Genomic DNA, 22,629 nt, shown 5'->3' with positions numbered 1-22,629 from the left:
TATTTTGCTTGTCGGACCTAGAACTGTCATGGTAACGACTAAAAATGTATATCATTCTATTAAAGTATGAGTGTATGCTGGTATCCATTACATAATGTTATTTTATTGCTAACAAATACTATGTTTGTTAATTTTGTTATGAATTCACATATTTCTTTTGAATTTTATGCTTATATACAGATTTATTGCATAGCCCACTATTTTAACTTGGTAATAAAATATTTTATCTCAATTGATTTACACTTAATTTCTGCCTGTAAGCTTGGTGCATATTAACCGATTTTTTAAAATTCCAACAACAGTGTATCCCAAATACTCATTTAAGGCTGAGTCGACCTAGGTATACAAACTATTTTTATTTTATTAAAAATAGTCTGACGTTGGAGCTTTAAGATTCGAACCCACAACCTTTAGATTGGTAGAGGAAAAATTGGCGCCGGGAGGCACGTATAGCCGGCCATACTAAATATGTTAATAAAAAGTTGGTAGGCAGTTCTTTTAGTTTCAAAGTAAAGGAATTTTTCCAATTTTTTTTTATCTCAAAAACTGACTGATTTTATCTCAAAAACTGACTAATTTTAAATTGAAAACCGCGTTTCGCTAGCTACAGTAATTTTGGAGTTACGGTTTTTTAAACTTTTAACCCCCCCCCCCTCATGCCCCCTTATCAACCCCCAGCCCCACCAAAAACTAATGGCCAGATTCTCGGGTGCCACAGTATTTTTGTGCCAAATTTGGTTAAAATCGGTTTAGCGGTTTTTGAGTTATCGTGTGAGAGACAGACAGACAGACGGACAGACGGACAGACAGACAGACAGACAGACAGCAACAAGCATACCTATTGGTATGGTCGGCTAAAAATAGCGGTAGGAATGCAAATCATAATATACTGGAGCTACAGTAAACCTTTGCAGTCGCAGTTGGTATTCTCTATTGTCCCACACTCTCTTGAAAAACTAACATAACTGCAAATCATTTACAAATAATCTTCTTTTAAGTAATATATTTCTTCCTCCCATTTCTTAACCACACTCAGGCACTAGCAACGATTTGCAACTGAACAAAAATTATGACTAATAATTCGTTTGCGTTTTGAGATTGCTAGACTTGTAATGGGCCCGACCTAAAAGATCAGAAAAAAAAACATAATGATTGGTCAATATACTACTGAAGTAGCAAATCACTTTCGGAGTGCTGTAAATCTGTCTTAAATCGTGACTTTTTTCTCTTTAATGATCTTATACAGTCTTAGTGCTTTTACTGTTTTTTATTGTATTATTGATTATTCTCATACAGTTTTATGGCTTTTAAGCTATTGTACAATAACTATTTTATTATTTACAAATGATTTATTGACAAACCAGTTTAAAATATAACTCTATTTTTATAAATATACTTAGTGAGTTTGTACAATACTAATTTAATACATGAATGGTTATGAAGGTGGTGCAATAAAATATATTACTGGTAAAGTAAAGGTTTACGGATGTAAAATTCATGTGAAATGATTCTTTCTATACTTGGTATTTTAGCTATCTCTTCTCTAAGTTAACAATCGTCTCCTTCAATCACCCGAAGTCTACTCTTGAATTTACTATTCACTTTTCATAATTTCTCACCCATTTATTAACTTTCTTAATCTATTTAAATTCATCATCACAATCAAATAAAATCCACTGCTGGACCTAGGTCTCCCTCGTTTGCTTCCATATCTCCCTATCTTGAGGTATTTGCATCCAGTTACTGTGGATACGCCTTCAATTGTCATGCAATCTAGTTGGAGAACGGTCTCTGCTCCTGAATGCATCATCACTTTTAGTCTTGTCTCCATTCTATTACTCTCTTTGTCCATCAGTCATCGTTTGATTATTTTTCCAAAGAGTTAAAGTTTTTTTTAATAATTGGTTTTATGTATATTGAAGAAAAAAAATATTTTTTAATGCTGTTAGGACTCTAGTAGTATTGAAACCAAAAATATTTATCAGCCTGATTGGAAAAAGTAATTTTAATAAAGGTATAGTGAAGTCAATTTCCTAAAAATATATTTCTTTTAGTTATAAAGAGATTCCTTCGGTAAACCCCAATAATTTTCCACTTTTTATACCTCTGTTACAAGTTATCATCTGCCAGATATTTTTATATTTGCTAATTATGGTTAATTTTTATTATTCTAGAATGTTTATATGAATGATTCATTCTACTCGACAATAAACCCGGTTTAAAAAACTCGTTTGTTGTGTGTGATACCAGAAGTAGCGGTAAATCTGCAGGTTGTAAATTGTTTTTTAATTGGACTTGTATCAGTTTTTATACGAACTCGGAGTTGAATTGCAATTGTACAAAGAGGAAAAGCTGCTCCGACTTAAAAATCATACTTTTTTATTTACGACTATTTTTTATGTATTTTTCTCAAGGAAATAAATTGTTTTAAAATCTTTCAAAAAAATTTACTTTACTAATTTTAATTTTCAAATATCTCTTTTAAATAATAAAATACATAAATTTTTTGCTCGAAAAAAAATACGGTCGAAACCCTCTCCCCCCACGTGATATTTAGTGAGATTTGACGTGACCCCTCTTCTCAAGATGAATGAAGAATACATCCGTTTACATAATAAATGGACGTTACCTCTTCTCTTAAGTTAATAATCGTCTCCTTCCCTGTGAGTAGTCACCCGAAGTCTACTCTTGAATTTACTATTCGCTTTTCATAATTTATCACCCATTTATTAGCTTTCTTAATCTATCTAAATTCATCACCATCATCATCATCATCAACCAGCCACTAAACTCCACTGCTGGACGTAGGCCTCCCTCGTTTGCTTCTATAACTCCATATCTTGAGCTATTTGCATCCAGTTACTATGGATACGCCTTGTCGTCATATCATCTGGTTCGAGGACGCCCTCTGCTCCTGAACTTGATGTCTTGGTCCCCATTCTATTATTTTCTTCGTCCATCGGTCATCGTTTAGCCTTGCAACTTCCTGTGTCCTGTGCCCTGCCCAATTCCATTTCAAAGTAGTTATTTTCTCTGTGGCATCCATGACTTATGTTAATAATCTAACTATCTAAATTAACTTATCTTAATAACTATCTAAATGATCTAATCTTTAATAACAATAGATTTTGTATCACATTCATATTTTTCGATGTGTTTCTGAGTTTGTGGTACGCTATATGTAAGGTTTGTCTATTTCGATGTTTTTTATCCATTTTTCTGTCTCCATTTATATATTATTTGTGGTATACTAGTTTTTCTCCCATTCTGTTTACATGCTCATACCAGATTCATATTTTTAGATTCCTTCTACGATGATTATATCTTTCCTTGTTATTCTTATTATTTCTTCATTTCGCACTTTTTCCAATTTTTATTTGGTTGCCGATCTTCTGAGGAAGTCCATTTTAGTTGCTAAAAGCTTTCCTTCCCTGGACTTGCTTATCTGCCGTACTTCAGCGCCATATGTAAATGTGCTCTTAACTATAGTTAAATTGTTTCTTTTTTCTTTACCCATTAGTTTATATCCATATAGTTTTTTTCCTTTCTTGGGTATGAGGTTATATAATTGAAAAATGGAAAACTTTTTTTTAATCCGACGTTTCGCTCCAACATATTGGGCTTTTTCAGGCACTTTTTTCTAAAAACTTGAAGTCGTTTTGCTAGCATCAGTCTGTATGACATCCACAGAATAAAGTCTCTCAAGCGACAATGGACAGGAAACCTGACAAGAAGGACGGACAACAGATGGAACACAAAAATTACAGCATGGTACCCACGAGGAATTAAGAGACCAAGGGGAAGACCAAACCTGAGATGGGACCATGATATTAGGAAATAAGCAGGGATAACTTAGGCCCGCATAGCCAACATTAAACAACAATGGGCCCAACTACAAAGAGAGTATTTAAACATGTGAGGGAGGCTACACCATAATTGGAAATGGTTGAATAAGCTGAGAATGATAATGATGATTCCTTGCTGGATATATCCAGATATTTACTTTTTAAAATATCACCCTGTATAAAATAACTTAAAAATTGGTTATACAGACTGGTGCTAGCAAGACGACTTAAAGTTTTTAGATTAAAGTGCTTGAAAAGCCCACCATTTTCATTTTTCAATTATATAACTTCATACCCAAGAAAGGAAAAAAACTATATGGATCTTAACTATAGTGTCATATATGCGAGTTTTTGTTGCGATATGTATATTGTTTTGCTAAATACAATTTAGTTCCCCTATAATACTTCTAGCTTTGTTGATTCTGTTGTTGATGATATTGTCGTTTTTCCCATTATTATGTATTAGTACCTAGGTATGTGAATTCAGTACATGATTTTATTTTGTTTTCCTTTTCTATTTCTAGGTCCTGTTCTTTGTCTTGTGGAAAATTTAGATTATATAAAAGGTAATCAACTCTTAACTGCATCAGTTTGACAGTGTTAAATAAAACAACGATAGTAAACTAAAGTACCGCAAAGTTGAAATTAGATATTTTAGTCATGCTCCACTAAATTCCAAGTACCGATAATCATAGGGTACTATTCTAGGATCGTCAATGTATTCTGTACTCTCTAGTAATAAGGAGCGAGATAACCAGAAAAACGAAAAAATGCCTACCCGACGCATTTCGTAATTTTCTCAGGTATTCGTACGTACGAACGAAACATTTAGATCGAGTGAAAGGACGTTAGAATTTTATTAGTTCGATAGTCGGCGCGCCACGCCGCGGCGTTTATAAATTAGTGCATCTAGTGCAATTCCGAATGCACTTCGACATTCAGCTGGTCATTATATGGTTGGTTCGGTTACGCGAATTGCCACAGATGCATAATAGGCGGGAATGTGCGCGACAGGCCCGATCTTCGAGCTATGCACCCAGATAGATATCGGAGTCACTAGAATAATGTACTACCTACTTTGTACAAATATCTAACTGTTTCGGTAAAGTTCCGTTTATATTCATCTAAGGTCTTTCAGATGTAAATCTTAAGGAACGTAAGCGACTTTTAATGTAATATAGTTAAAAATTAAAAGGCATTTTTAAATATATTGCATTAAAAGTCCTTTAAGCTCCTTACTTGTAGAATGTAGAATGTTTAGCAGGGTCTTAATCACCGCGACCTTACAGATCTATTGTTGGTTCCCCTTTCTTGATTTATAGTGGGTTATAGCTCATCATACAGTCTCAACGCCCTGACAAAAGCCGTATCAAAAGGCTCCACAGAGGCCAGCTATCCATCATCGACATCAGCCGTACCAAAGTTCATGACACGAACGGTTGTTGTCCAGCCGCACTCAGTGATAAGGTGTTTTGGTGTTTTTCCATCTTCTTCAGAGAATCTGCATTCGCCGTTGTTTTTCAGCATCAATCTACTGAGGTGTTCGTTGAGGAGACAGTGTCCTGTTAGAAACCCCGTGACAATCCAAAGACTGTTCTTACTTAACTCAAGAAAAATCTTCGATCTTTGATTTTTCTCGGTCGTAAGTTCTTAAGAACTTTTTCGAGTGTCTTAGACCTTTGGAGGATTCCCATTTCAGGTTACGGATGGAGTCTTCCAGGTTCTTCAGTTCCGCTTTAAACTGGTTTCCGCTTAGAAAGCAGAACGGTTCTGGTCGAGTTAGTGGAGTGTTCGCTCCGTTTCTTGCTAGATCGTTTGCTTTTTCATTGCCTAATATCCCTTGGAGAGCGGGCACCCAAAGTAGGAGGACTTTATTTTCTTTGCCTAATATGTTCAGCTTCTCTAGGCATTCTGTGGCCAACTTCGAATTGATGGTTACTGAGTTGATCGCTGATTCCTCCTAATTACTATCCTAATTACTAAGAAGCTCCTTACTTACTCCATACCTAATTACTAGAGCAAACAAAGAGAGGTTTTAATTTATGATGATTTTACAGTTTACAGTATACTATTTCTTTGTTGTATTTTTTGTGGATAAGATACTTAGCTATAGATAGCTGAAAATAAGCTATGGCAATTCGTCTGTAGAAGCAGAATTTTCACTATTTCTGATCCGCTTCCACGGGCTTCCATTCAGGGTGTTCAATTAAAAAAAAATCATCCTGATCCACTCACACTTTTTTGAGTCACCCTGTAGAAGTTTTTTGATCTCCAAAATCACAATACTAACTACTAAAATTGCCGTTATGACCAGGGGCGGAAAAGTGAAATAGCAAAAGCGGTTCCACCGTTTCCACGGAAATTTCAAATAAAATAGTTCCAGCCTCAGGCGCTAGGTGGTAGTGCAATTAATTTTTAGGTTAAGAAGTTGCTACTGGTTATTGCCAGATGGCGTTAAATCAGATTTTTTTTGTAGTTTCCATAGTTTCGAACGGCCATTGTCATACTATTGTCAAATTCTCAAAAAATATTGTCGTTGTCATAGCGCCAATCACAATATTATCAAATGATTATCAAAACGGTTTTCAAACTATAATTTGTTATATGTATTTTAATTAGACAATTCCTTTTGTTTGTGGCCCTAAATATATAATGTAAGTCTTTTATTTTTGCCATCATTTAAGTACCTATTTATATTTACTCCATTTACAAAACTTTGGGCGTATTACGTTGGTCTTGTTTTATTATAATAAACGATGTTTAAATATTTGGCTTATAAATAAAAATTTTAAATAATAAATAATATTTCACATGTTTGGCTTTAATTTTATTTAATAATTGTATAAATTATAGTGTTAAATCTTATTTTTTACATATCATAACGATACTTGTTATTAGTATTGTTGAATTTGTGCAAAAAATAAGATTTAATAATCAAATTTAATTATTTTAGAGTAAAATTCAATAAATACGCTCATTTAAAAAGCCCGCGCTTCGATCCGTTTAAAACAAGCCCTACTCAATAGACGGCACCACTTCTGTAGGACCATTTTTCAGTATGGCAGAGTCCATTCTTTTTCTAGCTAGGTATATTCTTTGGTTATGACTATTAAAAGTTGACATATGATATGTCATTCTATTCAGAATGTCATTTTCTATGGAACAAAGTAAAAAAATATCAAGGGTTTCATTTAAAAATCCAAAGTTGTAGTCATTTCCGTTGAAACAGGGACTGACCGAAAACAATTGATTATCCTGTCAAATGCTAACGTACCAAATCTCATTTATTACCTGAAAAAATAAAGTTAATAAAGTTATAGGGGTGGGAGACTTTGAAAAACACCCAATATACTAAAATACATCAAGTTTAGCTATTTGTGGATTAGGCTCACTACTTACATCATTTTAGACCCTTTAATATCAAAATTAATAAAAAAAATCTAATATACTCATTAGTTCTTGAAAAAAGGTCTGGATATTTCACCATTTTTTACTCATGAAACAAATTTGCCTAACAAACAAAAAATGAACCCGTCTCGAAGGTATAGACATTATTTTATTGTTTAACATTCCAAATTCCAATATATGAGGATTAGGACAGATAAAAATGATTTATGTTTACATATAAAATTCAATACGTTCTTAAAGAACACTTACAAATGAATAAATTAATACAATACATACTAACTACCTACCATTTCTCTACATTTATCAACATTAAGTGCAATATAATTATTAAGTAAAATGCTCGCAAAGGTAATTACTAACACCGTAATATTGACACCGACCCAAAACGCGAAACCAAAAACGACCAAAAAACTAAGTGCATTCACACTCACCGCGTACACGCCCGTTGACTTTCAAATTTGATAATTCTTGGTCATGGCAAAACGTATATCCGCGAACTTTAGACAAAATAACACACAAAAACCCTCAGAAATAATCGCCATGCATTCCAATGTTTGACAGCGTAATAATGACGATAATGGTACTAACGATTTCACTTTCGTTTTCAATGTTAATGTGATAAATTGGAGTACGTAAAATGGAAACCCTGATATCGGAAATGTTTGTGTGAATTGCGACTATTTCGTTATTGATGTTATACCTATAAATGGGATCGGGTATTTATGTGCGATCCTTTTACTTTGGTTCTGCACGCGTTTTATGTACGTGTTGGATTTTTTTCATTTTTTTTCTCTAATTGATAGCTTTATGATTATACCACTAGAACTAGACGAGTATACTTAGTTTGTATAATGTTCTGGTGTATGAGTATAGAATACAGATATTAAGATTTTAATCTTTTATCGATTCAAATATTAATTTATTGGAATGAATGTTAAAAAGGATTTCTTACATACAATTCATTGGAATACTCCATGTGGTATTTTTATCGATTGGTTGTTGTAATTGATATGTTTATGTTTGAAGCAGACGGAACTATACTATAATAGTTTGTGTGTATTTGTAGAGGTGTACAATACCGTTATAATTATCATTTTTTATTGATTCTAATATTGATTTATTGATATTGTATTGGAAATTATTTCCCAGTACTAGTCCAGTCAGTGGGGTGTTTTGCCATACAAAAGGTGGTGTAGTAGGATTTTTTTATATATTGTTAAGGTTTGGGTTGTGACAAAAAATCCAAAAAGTTTTCGACCTTGGGGTGGAACCGCTCGAGCCGCCATCTTGGATAGAAGGTACAGTGACGAAAAGTTGAACATATTTTCCAAAAAAAAAATTGTATTTTTCCGAAATTCTCGCTATTTTTTACATAGGTACAAACAGCAGCGGCTGGTGAGGTAGAGCCACGGTGCCACGGAGCGAAAAAAATATATTATAACCTTCATATATATGTCTCAATGAAATATAACGCACAAAACATAAAAAAAACTGAAAAATAAGGTAGTGCCATGGCGATTTATTAGCGTTTTCTTTTCTTTGATGGTCCGGGTCGATTATTAATAAAGTTTTGAATATTGTCTTCGGTGTCATCGTAATCGGTGCATATGGGAATATATTGCTCTTCCATTGTTAAGTCTTGGTCATCTTCGTCCTCAATGTTGATGTGAACCTCCGGGACATTTTCGCATGACTGACCACTGCAACCCAGCTTCCCTGCAACCACATGCTGCGCCGCATCCTTTTCTAGAAGTGCATGGAATGAATTTCAATAAGTTGTCGGGTGCTCCTTGTTTTGTCATGGTGAGTGGAACAAGCCCATTGCTGTCCAGTTTCCAGCCCCAGTCTTCAGGTTTTATCTCGATTCCATACCATTTCTGGACTGATACTGCGCAGCATCCTTTGTTGGTGGCAATGAAGCAAGATTGGATTTACTTTTTGTGGTTGATCTAGAAAAACGTTGGTAGCGGATTTCTTCTAAGGTGTCTTCTTCCAAGTTGCTACCATACAAAGCAACGAGAAAGCGTGCTCCAGCATCTGCGATGTCCTCTGGTGTTGCATCCTGATGTTTAAAAATGCCAATGGTGTCACTGAGTCCTGCTGTTTTCTGGAGAAGCGAACAAAACTTGATTTTTCCTTGGTTGAAGAATGACGATGTCGTGTCACAGCCACTAAAAGCATGGAGAAACAGAATGTTCTCAGCTACTTTTTCATGTTTTAAACTATTAGTTGAATATATTCTTTCAGCAATTTTGCCTTTTCCTGGTTTGCGGAGGTAGATGTTTCCTTGAGACGATGCCAATGCTGTCAGCAAAACTAGAAGGTCAACGTCTTCGCTAACTACGGAAACAGCATCAAATTTTGGGCACAAGGAAATCACTGTTCTGACAATCAACACATCAGGATCTTTTTCCGCCTGGTTGACAGTAATAGCAGCCTGCTCCATTTTTTTGGTGAGCATCGAAATTAAACGGCCTTTATTTTTTTCGTTGGCTAAAAAAAAATGAAAATAATTCCTGGGAAACTTCAACGGAAAAAACTTTGTTCCGCCCTTTTTACGATGTCCCGTTATACTTGATACATCGAAAAATTTCGATATCTAACTTTTATTCCAACATTTTGATCGTAAGATTAACCGCTGCGGATATATTTTGAAAAATACAGATTTTTGTATCTTTAATTCAAGATGGCGGCTCGAGAGGTCGCACCTCAAGGTCGAAAACTTGGATTTTTCATCAAGGTTTAGGTCCTAACCTAACCTAACTTAACAACATATTAAAAAAATACTACTACACCACCTTTTGTATGGCAGAGGCCTATAATGGCCCGTATACCGGGTGTTTCTCAAAACTGGCTCACACCTAAAACTTTTTTATTTTTTCAGATAAAGAAACGGAATTTGGTAGATGATATATAAATATCAGGATTTATTGACGTATTCAATTGTTTTCGGTCACTTCCTGTTTTACCGTAAATGACTGTAACTTTTGATTTTTAAATGACACCCTTGTTTTTTCTACTTTATTCGATAGAAAATAACGCTGAAAATAACTTTTGACAGTTTTGCATTTGGTTTATTTGAAATTGTAACATACATTCTTAAAAGTCACTTAAAATGAATATAAATTAATACAATACATACTAATTAGCATTTTTCTACATTTATCAACATAAATGCAATATTTATAATTAAGTAAAATGTTTGTAAAGATAATTACTATCACCATAATATCGACACCGACCCAAAACTCGACCAAAAAACCAAATGCATTCACACTCACCGCATACGCGCCCGTTGACTTTCAAATTTGATAATTCTTGGTCATGGCAAAACGTATATCCGCGAACTTTAGACAAAACAACACACAAAAACCCTCAGAAATAATCGCCATGCATTCCACTGTTTGACAGTACGTAAAATGGAAACCCTGATATCGGAAATGTTTGAGTGAATTGCGACTATTTCGTTATTGATGTTATACCTATAAATGGGATCGGGTATTTATGTGCGATCCTTTTACTTTAGTTCTGCACGCGTTTTATGTACGTGTTGGATTTTTTTCATTTTTTTTTCTCTGTAATTGATAGCTTTATGATTATACCACTAGAACTAGACGAGTATACTAAGTTTGTATATTGTTCTGGTGTGTTAGTATAGAATACAGATATTAAGATTTTAATCTTTTATCGATTCTAACATCAATTTATTGGAATGAATGTTAAAAAGGATTTCTCACATACAATACATTGGAATAATCCATGTGTTATTGTTATCGATTGGTTGTTGTAATTGATATGTTTATGTTCGAAGCAGACGGAACTATACTATAATAGTTTGTCTATATTTGTAGAGATGTACAATACAGTTATAAACATAACTTTTTATTGATTCTAATATTGATTTATTGATATTGCATTGAAAATTATTTTCCAGTATGTTGTTTATATAAAAATGCACAGTTTACAGGGTGTTTCTCAAAAGAGGCTTACTTTTTAATTTTTTTATATTTTTCAGACAAAAAAAAACGAGGTTTGGTACGTTATTATATGACATAAATTAGGATTGGTTCACGTATTTAATTGTTTTCGGTCACTTGTTCCTGTTTTACCGGAAATGACTACAACTTTGGATTTTTAAATGACACCCTCGGTATTTTTTTAATTTATTCCATAGAAAATGACACTCTGAAGAAGGACATATCGTATGTCAACTTTTAACAGTTTCGCATATGGTTTGTTTGAAATTGTAACATGCGGTTCATAACCATCTCAATAGTGAGTAGTGTGTGGTACCAAATTATTCGTAAAAAGATGTTATTCCGAACATGCTAATGAGCCATCCTCGTTCCATTTGAAAAAAAATTAGATATGATTAAAAATTCGATTTGGGCATTTTTCAGGACAAGATACGAAAAACATTAGACCATCAAATCTATTTTTCCAAGGCTCCTGAATTAAAGATTAGTGTTTTGAACACAGCCATGGCACTCTATATTTAAATTTCAAATACGATTTTTTTTAAACAAAAATGTCAAAAAACTGTAGACATTAGAGCCAAGATTTGTAATGAACATTTTTTATTGGTAGGTCATTTAAAAGAAGAAACTGACTGATTTTCCGAAATCGCTGATAGACCAATAGGGGATATCATGATATACTCTGACAGCTTGGGAAGAGAAAGCAAGCTTATAGAAACATCACCATGTAATCAGTGAGATCGGAAACTGTGATAGACAGCCGAGAAGCACTGTCCTGTCTGCGTCAAGGCGGGGCTACACTGTGCTGGGTGTCAGGCCACAGCAATGAGGGGACTCGCCAAAGAGGGGGCCAGGGGAGAGCCCGTGGCAGATGACCCATCACTTGTGACGATCAACACACTGAAGGAAGCTATAGGAACTACCGTCAATGGCAAGCAGCAAGAGGCCTGGCAACCCCAGTCTTAGGCCAGTGTTAGATAGCAAAAAGCCAAAACAACTACTAGAGCATAAAAAGAACCTAGTACGCATAATTGTAGGTGTGTAGGTGTCATCACTGGGCCCACGGGGGAAACCTCGTGAGATTTCCAACGACGACTACTTCAGAGAATGCGGAGAGGAAGAAGAAACCATAGAGCACCTGCTGTGCCACTGTCCGGCACTGGAATACCGGGCTTAAAAACTTTAGGGCAAGATTTTTTCGAGGGACTAGAGGAAGCAGCATAAGCCAACATCAGCGACATCGGGAACTTTGTAAAGAGAGAGTGCTTTAACGCAAAGAAAGAATGAGAGGAAGGTTAGATACAACAATACAGGACTATAGCAATGGGCCCAAGGCCTCTGAGTGAGGGATCAAACAACCCCAGGAACTAACCTAACCTAGACACGTCTACGCGTTGCTGTGGCTCGGAAATCACAACTTAAAGTATACGTTAATTACCGAACTATATTATTTATTACTCTCCTGGTATCTATTTTTTATTTAATATATGTATAAATGATAGACTATTTCTTATTCTGATGTATAAGCAATATTATCGTAGTTTCATTAAAATCTATTCAGTAGTTTTTGCGTGAAAGCAAACAACTTTAGCGTTTATAATGAAATTAATAATTGCATACAACTTTAGCGTTTATAATGTTAGTAAGGATTTATATTTTAACCTAATAATTATATGTCTACCATAATATAGGTACCTAACTATCAAGTAAGTTTCTGAACCAGAGATTTTCCAAATGATTCACCTAAAGCAGAAATATTGCTCAATCACTAATGAAAAATCAGTCGGCACATAACTAAAGAATGTTATTCTAGAATTAATTTGCTATTTTCTAGGGCAATTAACAAACGCCCACAACAAATATTTAGGCGAATTAGACGCCCGAAGACGTATATACCTATAGTAATTATGAAAAAATACATAAAGATGCCATATATAGAAATACCTACCCGATACATATTACGAAACCGAGGTATTTCTGAAATTAAAAGCACCATTAAAACCCGGGACATAACAACGGTCATGTGCTACACAAGTCTCGTGATTCAGCCAGACGTAATGAAAGGGAAAAAGAGGCAAAATTGTGTCACGGTTGGACAACGCCCTCAACTTTTGCACATGGTGTTCTCTCAGTCGGGCACGATAAATTACACGGTTTTTATTTTCGCTCTATCTTTTTCTACCTTTCTCAAATATAAAAAACTTTATGGGAAAATTTAAAGTATTCCCTTGCAGCGAAATTTCTCTTTATGAAGCCGTTAATGATATGGATTGGATTATAACTGGTTATTGCGTAGGTGTGATTTATTGATATCGATAATTTTAAAACATCGAAATTGTAGATAGAAATCAAAATATTGATTCATAAATTAGCTTGCTTATTTCGAATCAACCTAAATTTTAGGAGAGTTTCGTTTATATTTATTAAATGGATCATTAATTTATGAATTAATTTGGGTAGTTGAATTTGAAAGTTATCTAATATGAAGGAACCAAGATGCTGCTACAGAAATTTAAAATAATATAGATTATCTTTTTTTTGTAAATGCTATAACAGGGTGCTACAAATTCGGGGTACGAGCATTGGTATCTCGGAAACCGTAATAGATAAGAAGATGGTTAAATTGGGGCAAAGTTGCGCCTTGGGATGTTCACCAAGATGCCATCAAAAATGTTTTAAAAATTTCAAGGATTGCTGAGTTTTTTGGAAAAAACGGATTTTTTTGGAAATCAATTTGATTTTTTCCTGTCGTTACTTTTTAGAAAATCAAAATACTAATTGCACTATGAGAATGTGCAATTAGTTTTTTGATTTTTTTCACTTTCCCACTTTATTAAGGCTATCTAGTAGTCTGTCTAGTATCTAGTCTATCTAAGTCTGTCTAGTATAGTTCCCCGGAAAATGGCTTGGAAATGGTAGAGCAGTATAATGGTCAGCAGGGTTCCTGGACCTGTCGCCAAGGGTCGGTGGGTCAATAATTGACGTCATTTATAAAAGTGAAATCAATACATTTCAATATTTTCAATAAATGTAAAATGTACAAAATGCATTTGGAAGTATAAGAAGAAGATACGTCCAAAGAGCTATATATAAGATTGAATAAAAAATAAATTATTAAGGAGGGTGGTAACGTGGTAGGTAACCCTTTCGAACATGTAGAGCATTTGAAACTAGTTTAGCATTACAAATTAGGTTTTACATATTATTAGATCGTATACTGAGATTTCAAATTCACAATAAAAAAATTTATCTTTAAAAGAATAAAAATATAAAAATAATATCTTTAAATTGCTGATAATTTATGTGAATCTTTCAATTGGCTCGATTTTCCTTATTCAATGTAAATTAGCGGTAATCAATATTGTTGGGATGAATATAATTATATTAAATAATTTAAAATATCAGAGTCGGATTTGAAATTATTTAAATAATTATTAAATTAACTAGTTTTGTTATTGTTAAGGTACCTAAAACAAAAAAAATATATATCAAGTGTGGCATATCATTGTACTCAGGAGACCGAGCTCTTTCAAAACCTAAAATAAAAAATGCAGGTCCGTATTTAAAAGAATTAAGTTGTCCTCTGTATCTCACAAATTATCAGGTAATCTGAAAACCTAAAAATAGTATCAGATAGAGCCCTAATAGAGTGGGTATGAGAATGTGTAATTACTTTTTTGATTTTCTAAAAAGTAACGACAGTAAAAAATAAAATTGATTTTTCCAAAAAATCCGTTTTTTCCAAATAATTCAGCAATCCTTGAAATTTTTAAAAAAAATTTGATGGTATCTTGTTGAACATCCCAATGCGCAACTTTGCCCCAATTTAACCGTGTTCGTATCTATTACGGTTTCCGAGATACCAATGTTCGTACCTCTAATTTGTAGCACCCTGTATATACACATATAGTGAGTTTAAATTTACCTAAAACCAGTAAACAAATAAATGACTCTTTACTTATAGTTAGGGGATTACGTAAGAAAGAAACATTTACCAGAAATGTCAAAATTAATTTGCAAATAGAGACCTAAAGTACACTGAAGACTTTTAGAGTGAACTTGAAACCTGAACTGAAAGTTCCAAAGATCAAAGTCATGAATCATTATGTTTGACCCCTAGAATCTGTAAAAGAGCATAAACAAGTCCAATGTATGGCAATCCTAGGTCAATAAAATCACGAATTTAAAATTTTTCATTTTTTACGTAAAGAAAGCTTCTTGATAAAAACCGGTAAGAGTAATGGTTCTTGAGACATTTGAAACCGAAATAATCAATACATGTCGATTTCATTGGTATAAAATAAACATATTGACTAGATAAATAGTAATTTTATACATGTTCGAAAAAAAGTTATTGGTTTGCCCCCTATAAGTAGAAGCCACATTGACATCGAAAGCATTTTTTTTTGTGGCAACAGATGCCAATTTTCCTCCAAATCTCGACGTTAGTTGAGAAGTAATTTGAAAAAAAAATCAAAATAAAAATAAAAATTCTACACCCTGTATCTTCGAAACAAAGCATTTAGGACTTAATTATATAAACTGTTTTATTTAGTTTTATATGCAGAATATGCTGCCGAAGTCTCCCGAAAACAATTCGGACCACCCTGTATAATTCAAAGATGCAATAATTAGTCAAAGATATTCTATTCTATTAAAAATAAAAGTATTATTGTAATGCAATTATCTCCTTATTGTTGAAGTTACCATTTGTTCTTGATTACAACCGTATCCTTTACCAAGCAAAAAAAAATGGGAAATAAATCACTTTGGCCATTCTGCGGGGTAACGCGTGGGAAGTGTATCAAATTCCTTCTTCACCGCAGTCGATAATCGACTAGTCATTGCAAAAGGTTCATAAAATAATAACAATGTTACAGTATAAATAAACATCTCGATGACTTAACGCATGGAATATAATGTTAAATAATTTTTTCAGCGGTGTCATTACTTGGCGTTAGTTTTTTCCGAAGAGTTTTTTTTCTTCATATGCTTAAGAACCTTGAAATTGTGCATGAAAAAGATAATAATCGATAGAAAGAAGGTTTACTAGTTAATCCAGTTTTTGCAACTGAATAAGTTATCTGTTTAAAAGATGTAGAATAGAATTAAATTATATTTCAAATCTATTGTCTTCTTGTCTATGTTATGGAAAAATTTTAACTTCATATATTCATTACATACATACTGCCATTACTCGCTGACGAGTATTTGACAAGCATCAGAAGATGGTCACGCAAGGCGTTTTCTTTCATGAGCTTTTCTGTTTTCTCTGAAAACCCCGATACGTGATGTTATCTATCTACCACACTCCGGACATTCAAAAATCTCGTTGCTTTGTTGTGTCTTTACTTTTTGGTTGTCGCTGTTAATTGAGTTTACAATTCTTTTCCATTGAGTTCTATTATGAGCTCTGTTTCTTCCCACTCATTCTGCATGTTAATCCCCTTTAAGTTTTCATAGAAAATGTCCTTGTACCTTTTGAGTTGTCCACCCGGCCTCTCCTTACCGTCTACAAGCTCACCGTAAAGCAGAGATTTTGGTATGCGGTTTCCTTGCATTCTGTATACGCGACCAGCCCATCTTAAGCGGGATTTTGTAACCATGTTTTCAAAGACCGAAACGTTTGAGACATGATGGAACCAAGAGTTCTTAAGAGTTGTCTAAAGTTTCTCTGTTGCAACTTGTTTAATGCGTTCTTGTGTCGGCGGTATGGCACCCAGGGTCACTCCCATACAACATGATGATTATTATTATGGCTCGGTACACTGCAAGTTTATTTTTTTGTTCAAGTCATGATTGTAGAAAAGCCTGTCTTTTAATTTCCAGAACGCTCTTGAGGCGCTGCTAATCCTGTGCTGAATTTCAGAGTCGATATTGGCCTTTTCCGAAATAAAACTGCCGAGGTAATTGAATTCCGCTACATATTCCAATAGTTCTCCGATTTTTATAACATTGTTGTGTTGTTCTGGAGGAGTGCACATGATTTTAGTTTTGTCGATGTTTAGCTTAAGACCCAAAACCTCGTATGCCCAGGTATACTATATGTTCAATATTTCTTGTAATTGCTGTAACGTTTTTGCAACTAGAGCACAATCATCAGCGTATTGAAGTTCTGTGTTGAATTTTGTACGCGTTTTTATGTTTTTGAGTCTTTTTATGCTGAACAGACCGCCGGCGCCGGCGCTGGCGCCGTCGTATCTGTATCTAATGCCCAATCCTCTCTCTTGCAGTTTGATGTTCCCTATAATTGAGAGCGCTGCCATGAATATGTTGAACATGAGAGGCGCTAAGACAGATCCTTGTTTAACTCCTGTATTTGTTAGGAAGGGATCGCTCAGTGATCCATGATGGTGACACTCTTGACACTCTTGTTGTTATGGAGGCTTTTACACACTGTAAGAAATTTGTTGGATACTCCGAACTTTTCCATAATTGCCCAAAGTGCATCTCTGTTCACAGAGTCGAAGGCTTTTGTTAGGTTGATGAATGCAACATAAAGTTTAGACTACTGCTCTTTTAAAAAGTAAAGCTCTTTTAAAAAGTAAAAGAGCTGTGCAAAAAAAAGTGTAAAAAGTAAAAGATCAGAGTAATAGCAAATATGGAATCGACGGTTCGGTTGGTGCGAAAACCCGTTTGCGATTCTGGGAGGATTTTTGTTCTTTTATCTAACGTTTCGTTTACATCCTCATCAGGGTGGGCCTAACGATTTTATATTGAAAATATATTTTTTATAAAAAATTTTGGTTGTTCTAAAATGGTTAATCCCGTTTATACTTTTACAAATCTTCATACTATAATAGCAAAAATTTTCATGAAGAATGTATTTTTTTTCAAAATGTTAATAACAATATTTTTTTCCTCTTGTAAAGACAATCCGGGGGCATACTGTATATTCACAAAAACTTGTTCAGGGCGAGAAATCTTCTAATTAATGTGGTAAAATGTGTTTTTTGTCTCAACAACTTAAAATTATATCTAAAACATAAATATATACTTAGATGTACATTAATTTATTGGCTTTTATAAATATGTCATGTAAAATATAATAGATAGCTATAAAAATGCATAATAATATTTAAATAAGAAAATTGTTTATTTTGTATTTTCCCAATTTGAGTGCTTTATGACCATTGATGACATTTAAATAAATGGGGTTTACCAAAGATTTAATATACTCGTTAACCTTTAATATCCAGTTTCCTTAACTATCCTTATATTCATATAATATTTTACATAATAAAAAAGCTTCATTGTAGAGCTGAAGCCTATTTGATAAGCACGTTAAAAAAGTTAACATAGTCATATCAACTACTGAACATTTTAAAGGTACTAATTCACAACTGAACAAATTTATAACTACTATAAGTAGTTAAAAATTATTCATCTAACTAATAAACTTCCTTGTTTCAGGTTTGAATATGTCAACCCTAAAAACCGCGGTGGTACTTCTCCACCTGGTTTTCCAGTTATCAAATGGGCAACGTACAGCATATCAAAATCTATTCTTAAATAGCATAAACCCATCTGCCTATGATAATACTATCTATGGAGGAAGTATTGTAGAAGACGCATATGGTGCGGCACCTCAACAAGGTTTGCAGTACAATAGACCTACAGCACCTGGGCAGGGATTCATTTCTCAGGGGCCTCAAGTACCGACAGGATTTGGAAATGCATATTTTCCTACTGGAGGGTAAGTAAATACCCAAATTTAATAGTTGTAGAAAATAGAATTATTATGTCACATATAGACGGCATCATATGGAATTGGATTTTTTTTTATTTATTGAGATAGGTGAAATTTGACTTGGGCGATAGTTTCCGCTTTGATTTAGATTAAAATTTACTCTGTTGTACTCAGATATCTGTCAAATTTGACATTTAAAGTAATTAATGGTTAAAAACGGGTTCCCTGGTCAAAGTTCGAAAAACTTATTTGAAAAAGTTGTTTCTTTTTAATTTTACATATACCGTCTCAAAAGTGGCTCACTCCTACAACTTTTTTATTTTTTTCAGATAAAGAATCGAGATTTGGCATGTTAGTATGTGACATAAATTAGAATTGATTGACGTATTCAATTGTTTTTGGCCACTTCCTGTTTCACCAGAAATGACTAAAACTTTTGATTTTTAAATGCACCCTCGGTATTTTTTATTTTATTTGATAGAAAATGACATTCTGAACAGAATGACATATTATTATTAATAGGGTGGTAGATCTCGACAAAAGAAACATATTTTCTCTTTATCGTTTTTCAAATAAGTCCAAAATAACGGAGTTATTTTACTTTGAAAATTTCCAACAAAAAAAAATGCTAAAATTTTGAGAACCACTGGATCTTTTCTGGATTTTCTTTCTTGTAAATTTAATCTACTGCCTATGTTGCCATATCTTCAAGAAATTATGTTTTTTGACTAAAAACTAAAAAAATTCCAAAAATTTGTTCAAAAAATTCGGAATTTAAAAAAAAAATTCGCGAAAAAAACCTCATCGGCATGTTTCTGGGGTTGAACTATACTACCAGTTAAAATACTTGCACTTATTTCTGGGACACCCTGTATAAATAGCCTATAAAAAATATATTTTGACATATAGCATTATACTCAGTTTAGCAAATCTCCAGCATGTACAGATATTAATTTTGTCGTTGATTGAAAGAATTGGGAAGATACGCAACCTAATGGGCAAATTCGTGACAAGGCTGATTTGATTTCCCCTTACGTCTCAAATGCTGTACGGTGGAGCCCCTAATCGTTCTGCGGCCGACGCATAAAACACTCATTTTCTCTAATTCGGCTAGCGAAGGCATATCGAAAACGGTGTGGACCTGAAAGCGACAGTGTTTCCATATTAAAATGTGTAATATCTGTAATACATTTGACAAAAATAACTTTGGATGAAAAATCCGCGTTTATTTATTGAAAATTTGTTCGTGTTAAGAATAGAATAAACAACAAAGATATAACTTCTTTTATGGGCAGTTAATATTTCGTATAATCAGCAAAAAGTCGTTTAGTTGGCTTGGAAATGAAGACTATTGACATTTTCCATAATATTTTACATATGAAATAATATCGTCATTTCCAAGCCAACTCCCAATAACAAAATACAACGCCCAATATTAAATTGTTTAATGATAGAAAATCCATAGTATTAATGTACTGTACCCAAAATCCGTAAATTTACTAGATAAATATTTCATAACAAACGAACTAGTTATATCAGTTATTTTTGCTTCCACCACGAAAATCGGCTGCCTATTGGTTAAAATTAGAAAATGTATTTTTCATATAGATTGTTGAACATATTATGCACTTAAGTGAAATTAAAACAGAAACAGCTTTTTCAAATAAAGTTATTCGAAATTCTGCCAGTAAATCCATTTTAACCATGAGTTTTATAAGTAGCAAAATTCTTAGGGATTAAGTAATTTAATATTGCACAAGAGACCATTTTTTTAATAAAAATCTATATTCAAAGTGTACAGAAAAAAACAATGAATATTTAAAAGATCAGCTTCATCTGCATATTTACTTGCTTCACTTCCTAAGAATCTGTAACAAAAAGAATGTATCTTATATAATCTACTTATTGTTTACAGTCTCTAGCTGTGTCTATTTCTATTATTTTTAATTTAAATAATATTATAGAAAAAATAGTAGTAATTAATTAATAGATTTAGAAGAATTTCTATTTAATTTTTAGAGATCAAACATATTGAATCTAAGAACAAATTTGTACATGCTTAGATATAGTCCTCATATATCCAGCTGGTTTCGTTTTTAATCATTCACATCACGATATACGACTTTAGATGAATAGTTCCTTTTCTACTTGCTAAAAGTGTGCTTAATTAAACGATACTGAATATAATAGTAATAATAATAATGCCCTAAAAAGTTAATTCATTATGTTTTATGACATTATAATTTCTGTACTACTATGACTACTATTTTAATGATATTATCGATATTTATGACGAAAGAAGATTCAAGGTCGAAATAATACTAAATATTCAAAATTAAAAAGTCAAAAAATATTCAAAGGTCAACTAGGAAAGAATTTTGATTCAAATGGACCTTTTCGCAATTAATACTTTAATTCCTTTACAGATGGTAAGATATTTGTTCGTAATTATCCGTTCGTTGATATTGTAACTGGTTTGTTGATATTGATATTGTGTATGTTCCTATACATGTATATTCGTATGATTCCATCTGTATCAAAGCTGACAAGATTCTTTAACAATCAATAGCAATTATTTCTTAGCTATTTGTAGTATTGATTACTATTTGTTAAGATGTCAAATGACAATACCATAATAATTTATAACATTTATTAGTCGTTTATATTATTAAGCATTTACTTCACTTACAATATAACAGTACCACTGCGATAGATTAACCTAATTTAATTCATAAACTCAGTTTTTATAAACTTCAGTATTGGGCTCATTATACAACTTATACAGGCTTATTATGGAAGGGTTGTTTTTTACCTTAACTTTAAAACATCCAGTGCAATAAGTTTGTGAGTTACTTTTTAAGTAATTTAAAAAACTAGAGTCGGACTTGAATTTAATTTAAATAACTAAATAGTTTTGTTGTTGTTAAGGTACCCAAAACAAAAATAAAGCATAAAGTGTGGCATATCGTTTTACTCAGGGGTCCGGGTTATTTCAAAACCTGAAATAAAAATTGCAGGTTCGTAAATTTGAAAATTGTAAAATCTAAAAATACTATCGCGTAGCTTTCATAAAGTGGCTATGAAAATGTACAATTAGTTTTTGGATTTAAAGTAAGGACAGGAAAAAATAAAATTGATTTTCAAAAAAATCTGTTTTTCCAAGAAACTCAGCAATCCTTTTTAGGAGGGGAGTTAATCAGCAATCCTTGAAATTTTTAAAACTTTTTGGATGGCACCTTGGTGAACATCCCAAAATGGGCAACTTTGCTCCAATTTAACTATGTTCCTATCCATTACGATGTACAATAATTTATTGACTTTTATAAATATTTCATATCGTCCCATTACTGCCAAAAGTCACTAACTTACTTTTTATTACTTCCAAGAAAAACGCGTCTAAAGATGAATTGCATTGCATAAAGATGTTATAGTTAGTAACTATTCGGTATCAAAATAAAACATAAATAGCCAGAAATCGTAGCTAATGACTTTTTTAATCGATTCTCCGCTTCAAAATATAGTTAGTGATTGAATTTTTGGTTGTTCGGAAAATGTTAGTTAGTGACTTTTGGCAGCAATAGGACGATATAGAATATGCTAGAGAACTATAAAAATGCATAATAATATTTAAACTTAAAAAGATTCATGGTCGAAATAATACTAATTTTCAAAATTAAAGTCAACTAGTAAAGAATTTTGATTCAAATAA

At 33.0% G+C, this 22,629-nt stretch overlaps 1 protein-coding gene across 3 annotated transcripts in view; it reads left to right on the top strand.

Moving 5' to 3' along the window:
• LOC115877405 (peroxidase) overlaps positions 1-22,629 on the top strand; it is a 119,355-nt gene that overhangs the window by 86,212 nt on the left and 10,514 nt on the right. For all 3 annotated transcript variants that reach the window (XM_030893557.1, XM_030893558.1, XM_030893559.1), the window contains exon 2: positions 18,644-18,926. In XM_030893557.1, the coding sequence (XP_030749417.1) occupies positions 18,644-18,926 (283 nt within the window). The remainder of the gene's footprint in view (positions 1-18,643; positions 18,927-22,629) is intronic.

Source organism: Sitophilus oryzae, unplaced genomic scaffold (genome assembly GCF_002938485.1).
Source record: "Sitophilus oryzae breed Bouriz unplaced genomic scaffold, Soryzae_2.0 scaffold_1449_pilon_pilon, whole genome shotgun sequence".
In the NCBI taxonomy this organism is placed as follows: Eukaryota; Metazoa; Arthropoda; class Insecta; order Coleoptera; family Curculionidae; genus Sitophilus; species Sitophilus oryzae.
The sequence above is the reverse complement of the archived record's forward strand: the minus strand, read 5'-3'. Positions and strand labels throughout refer to the sequence as shown.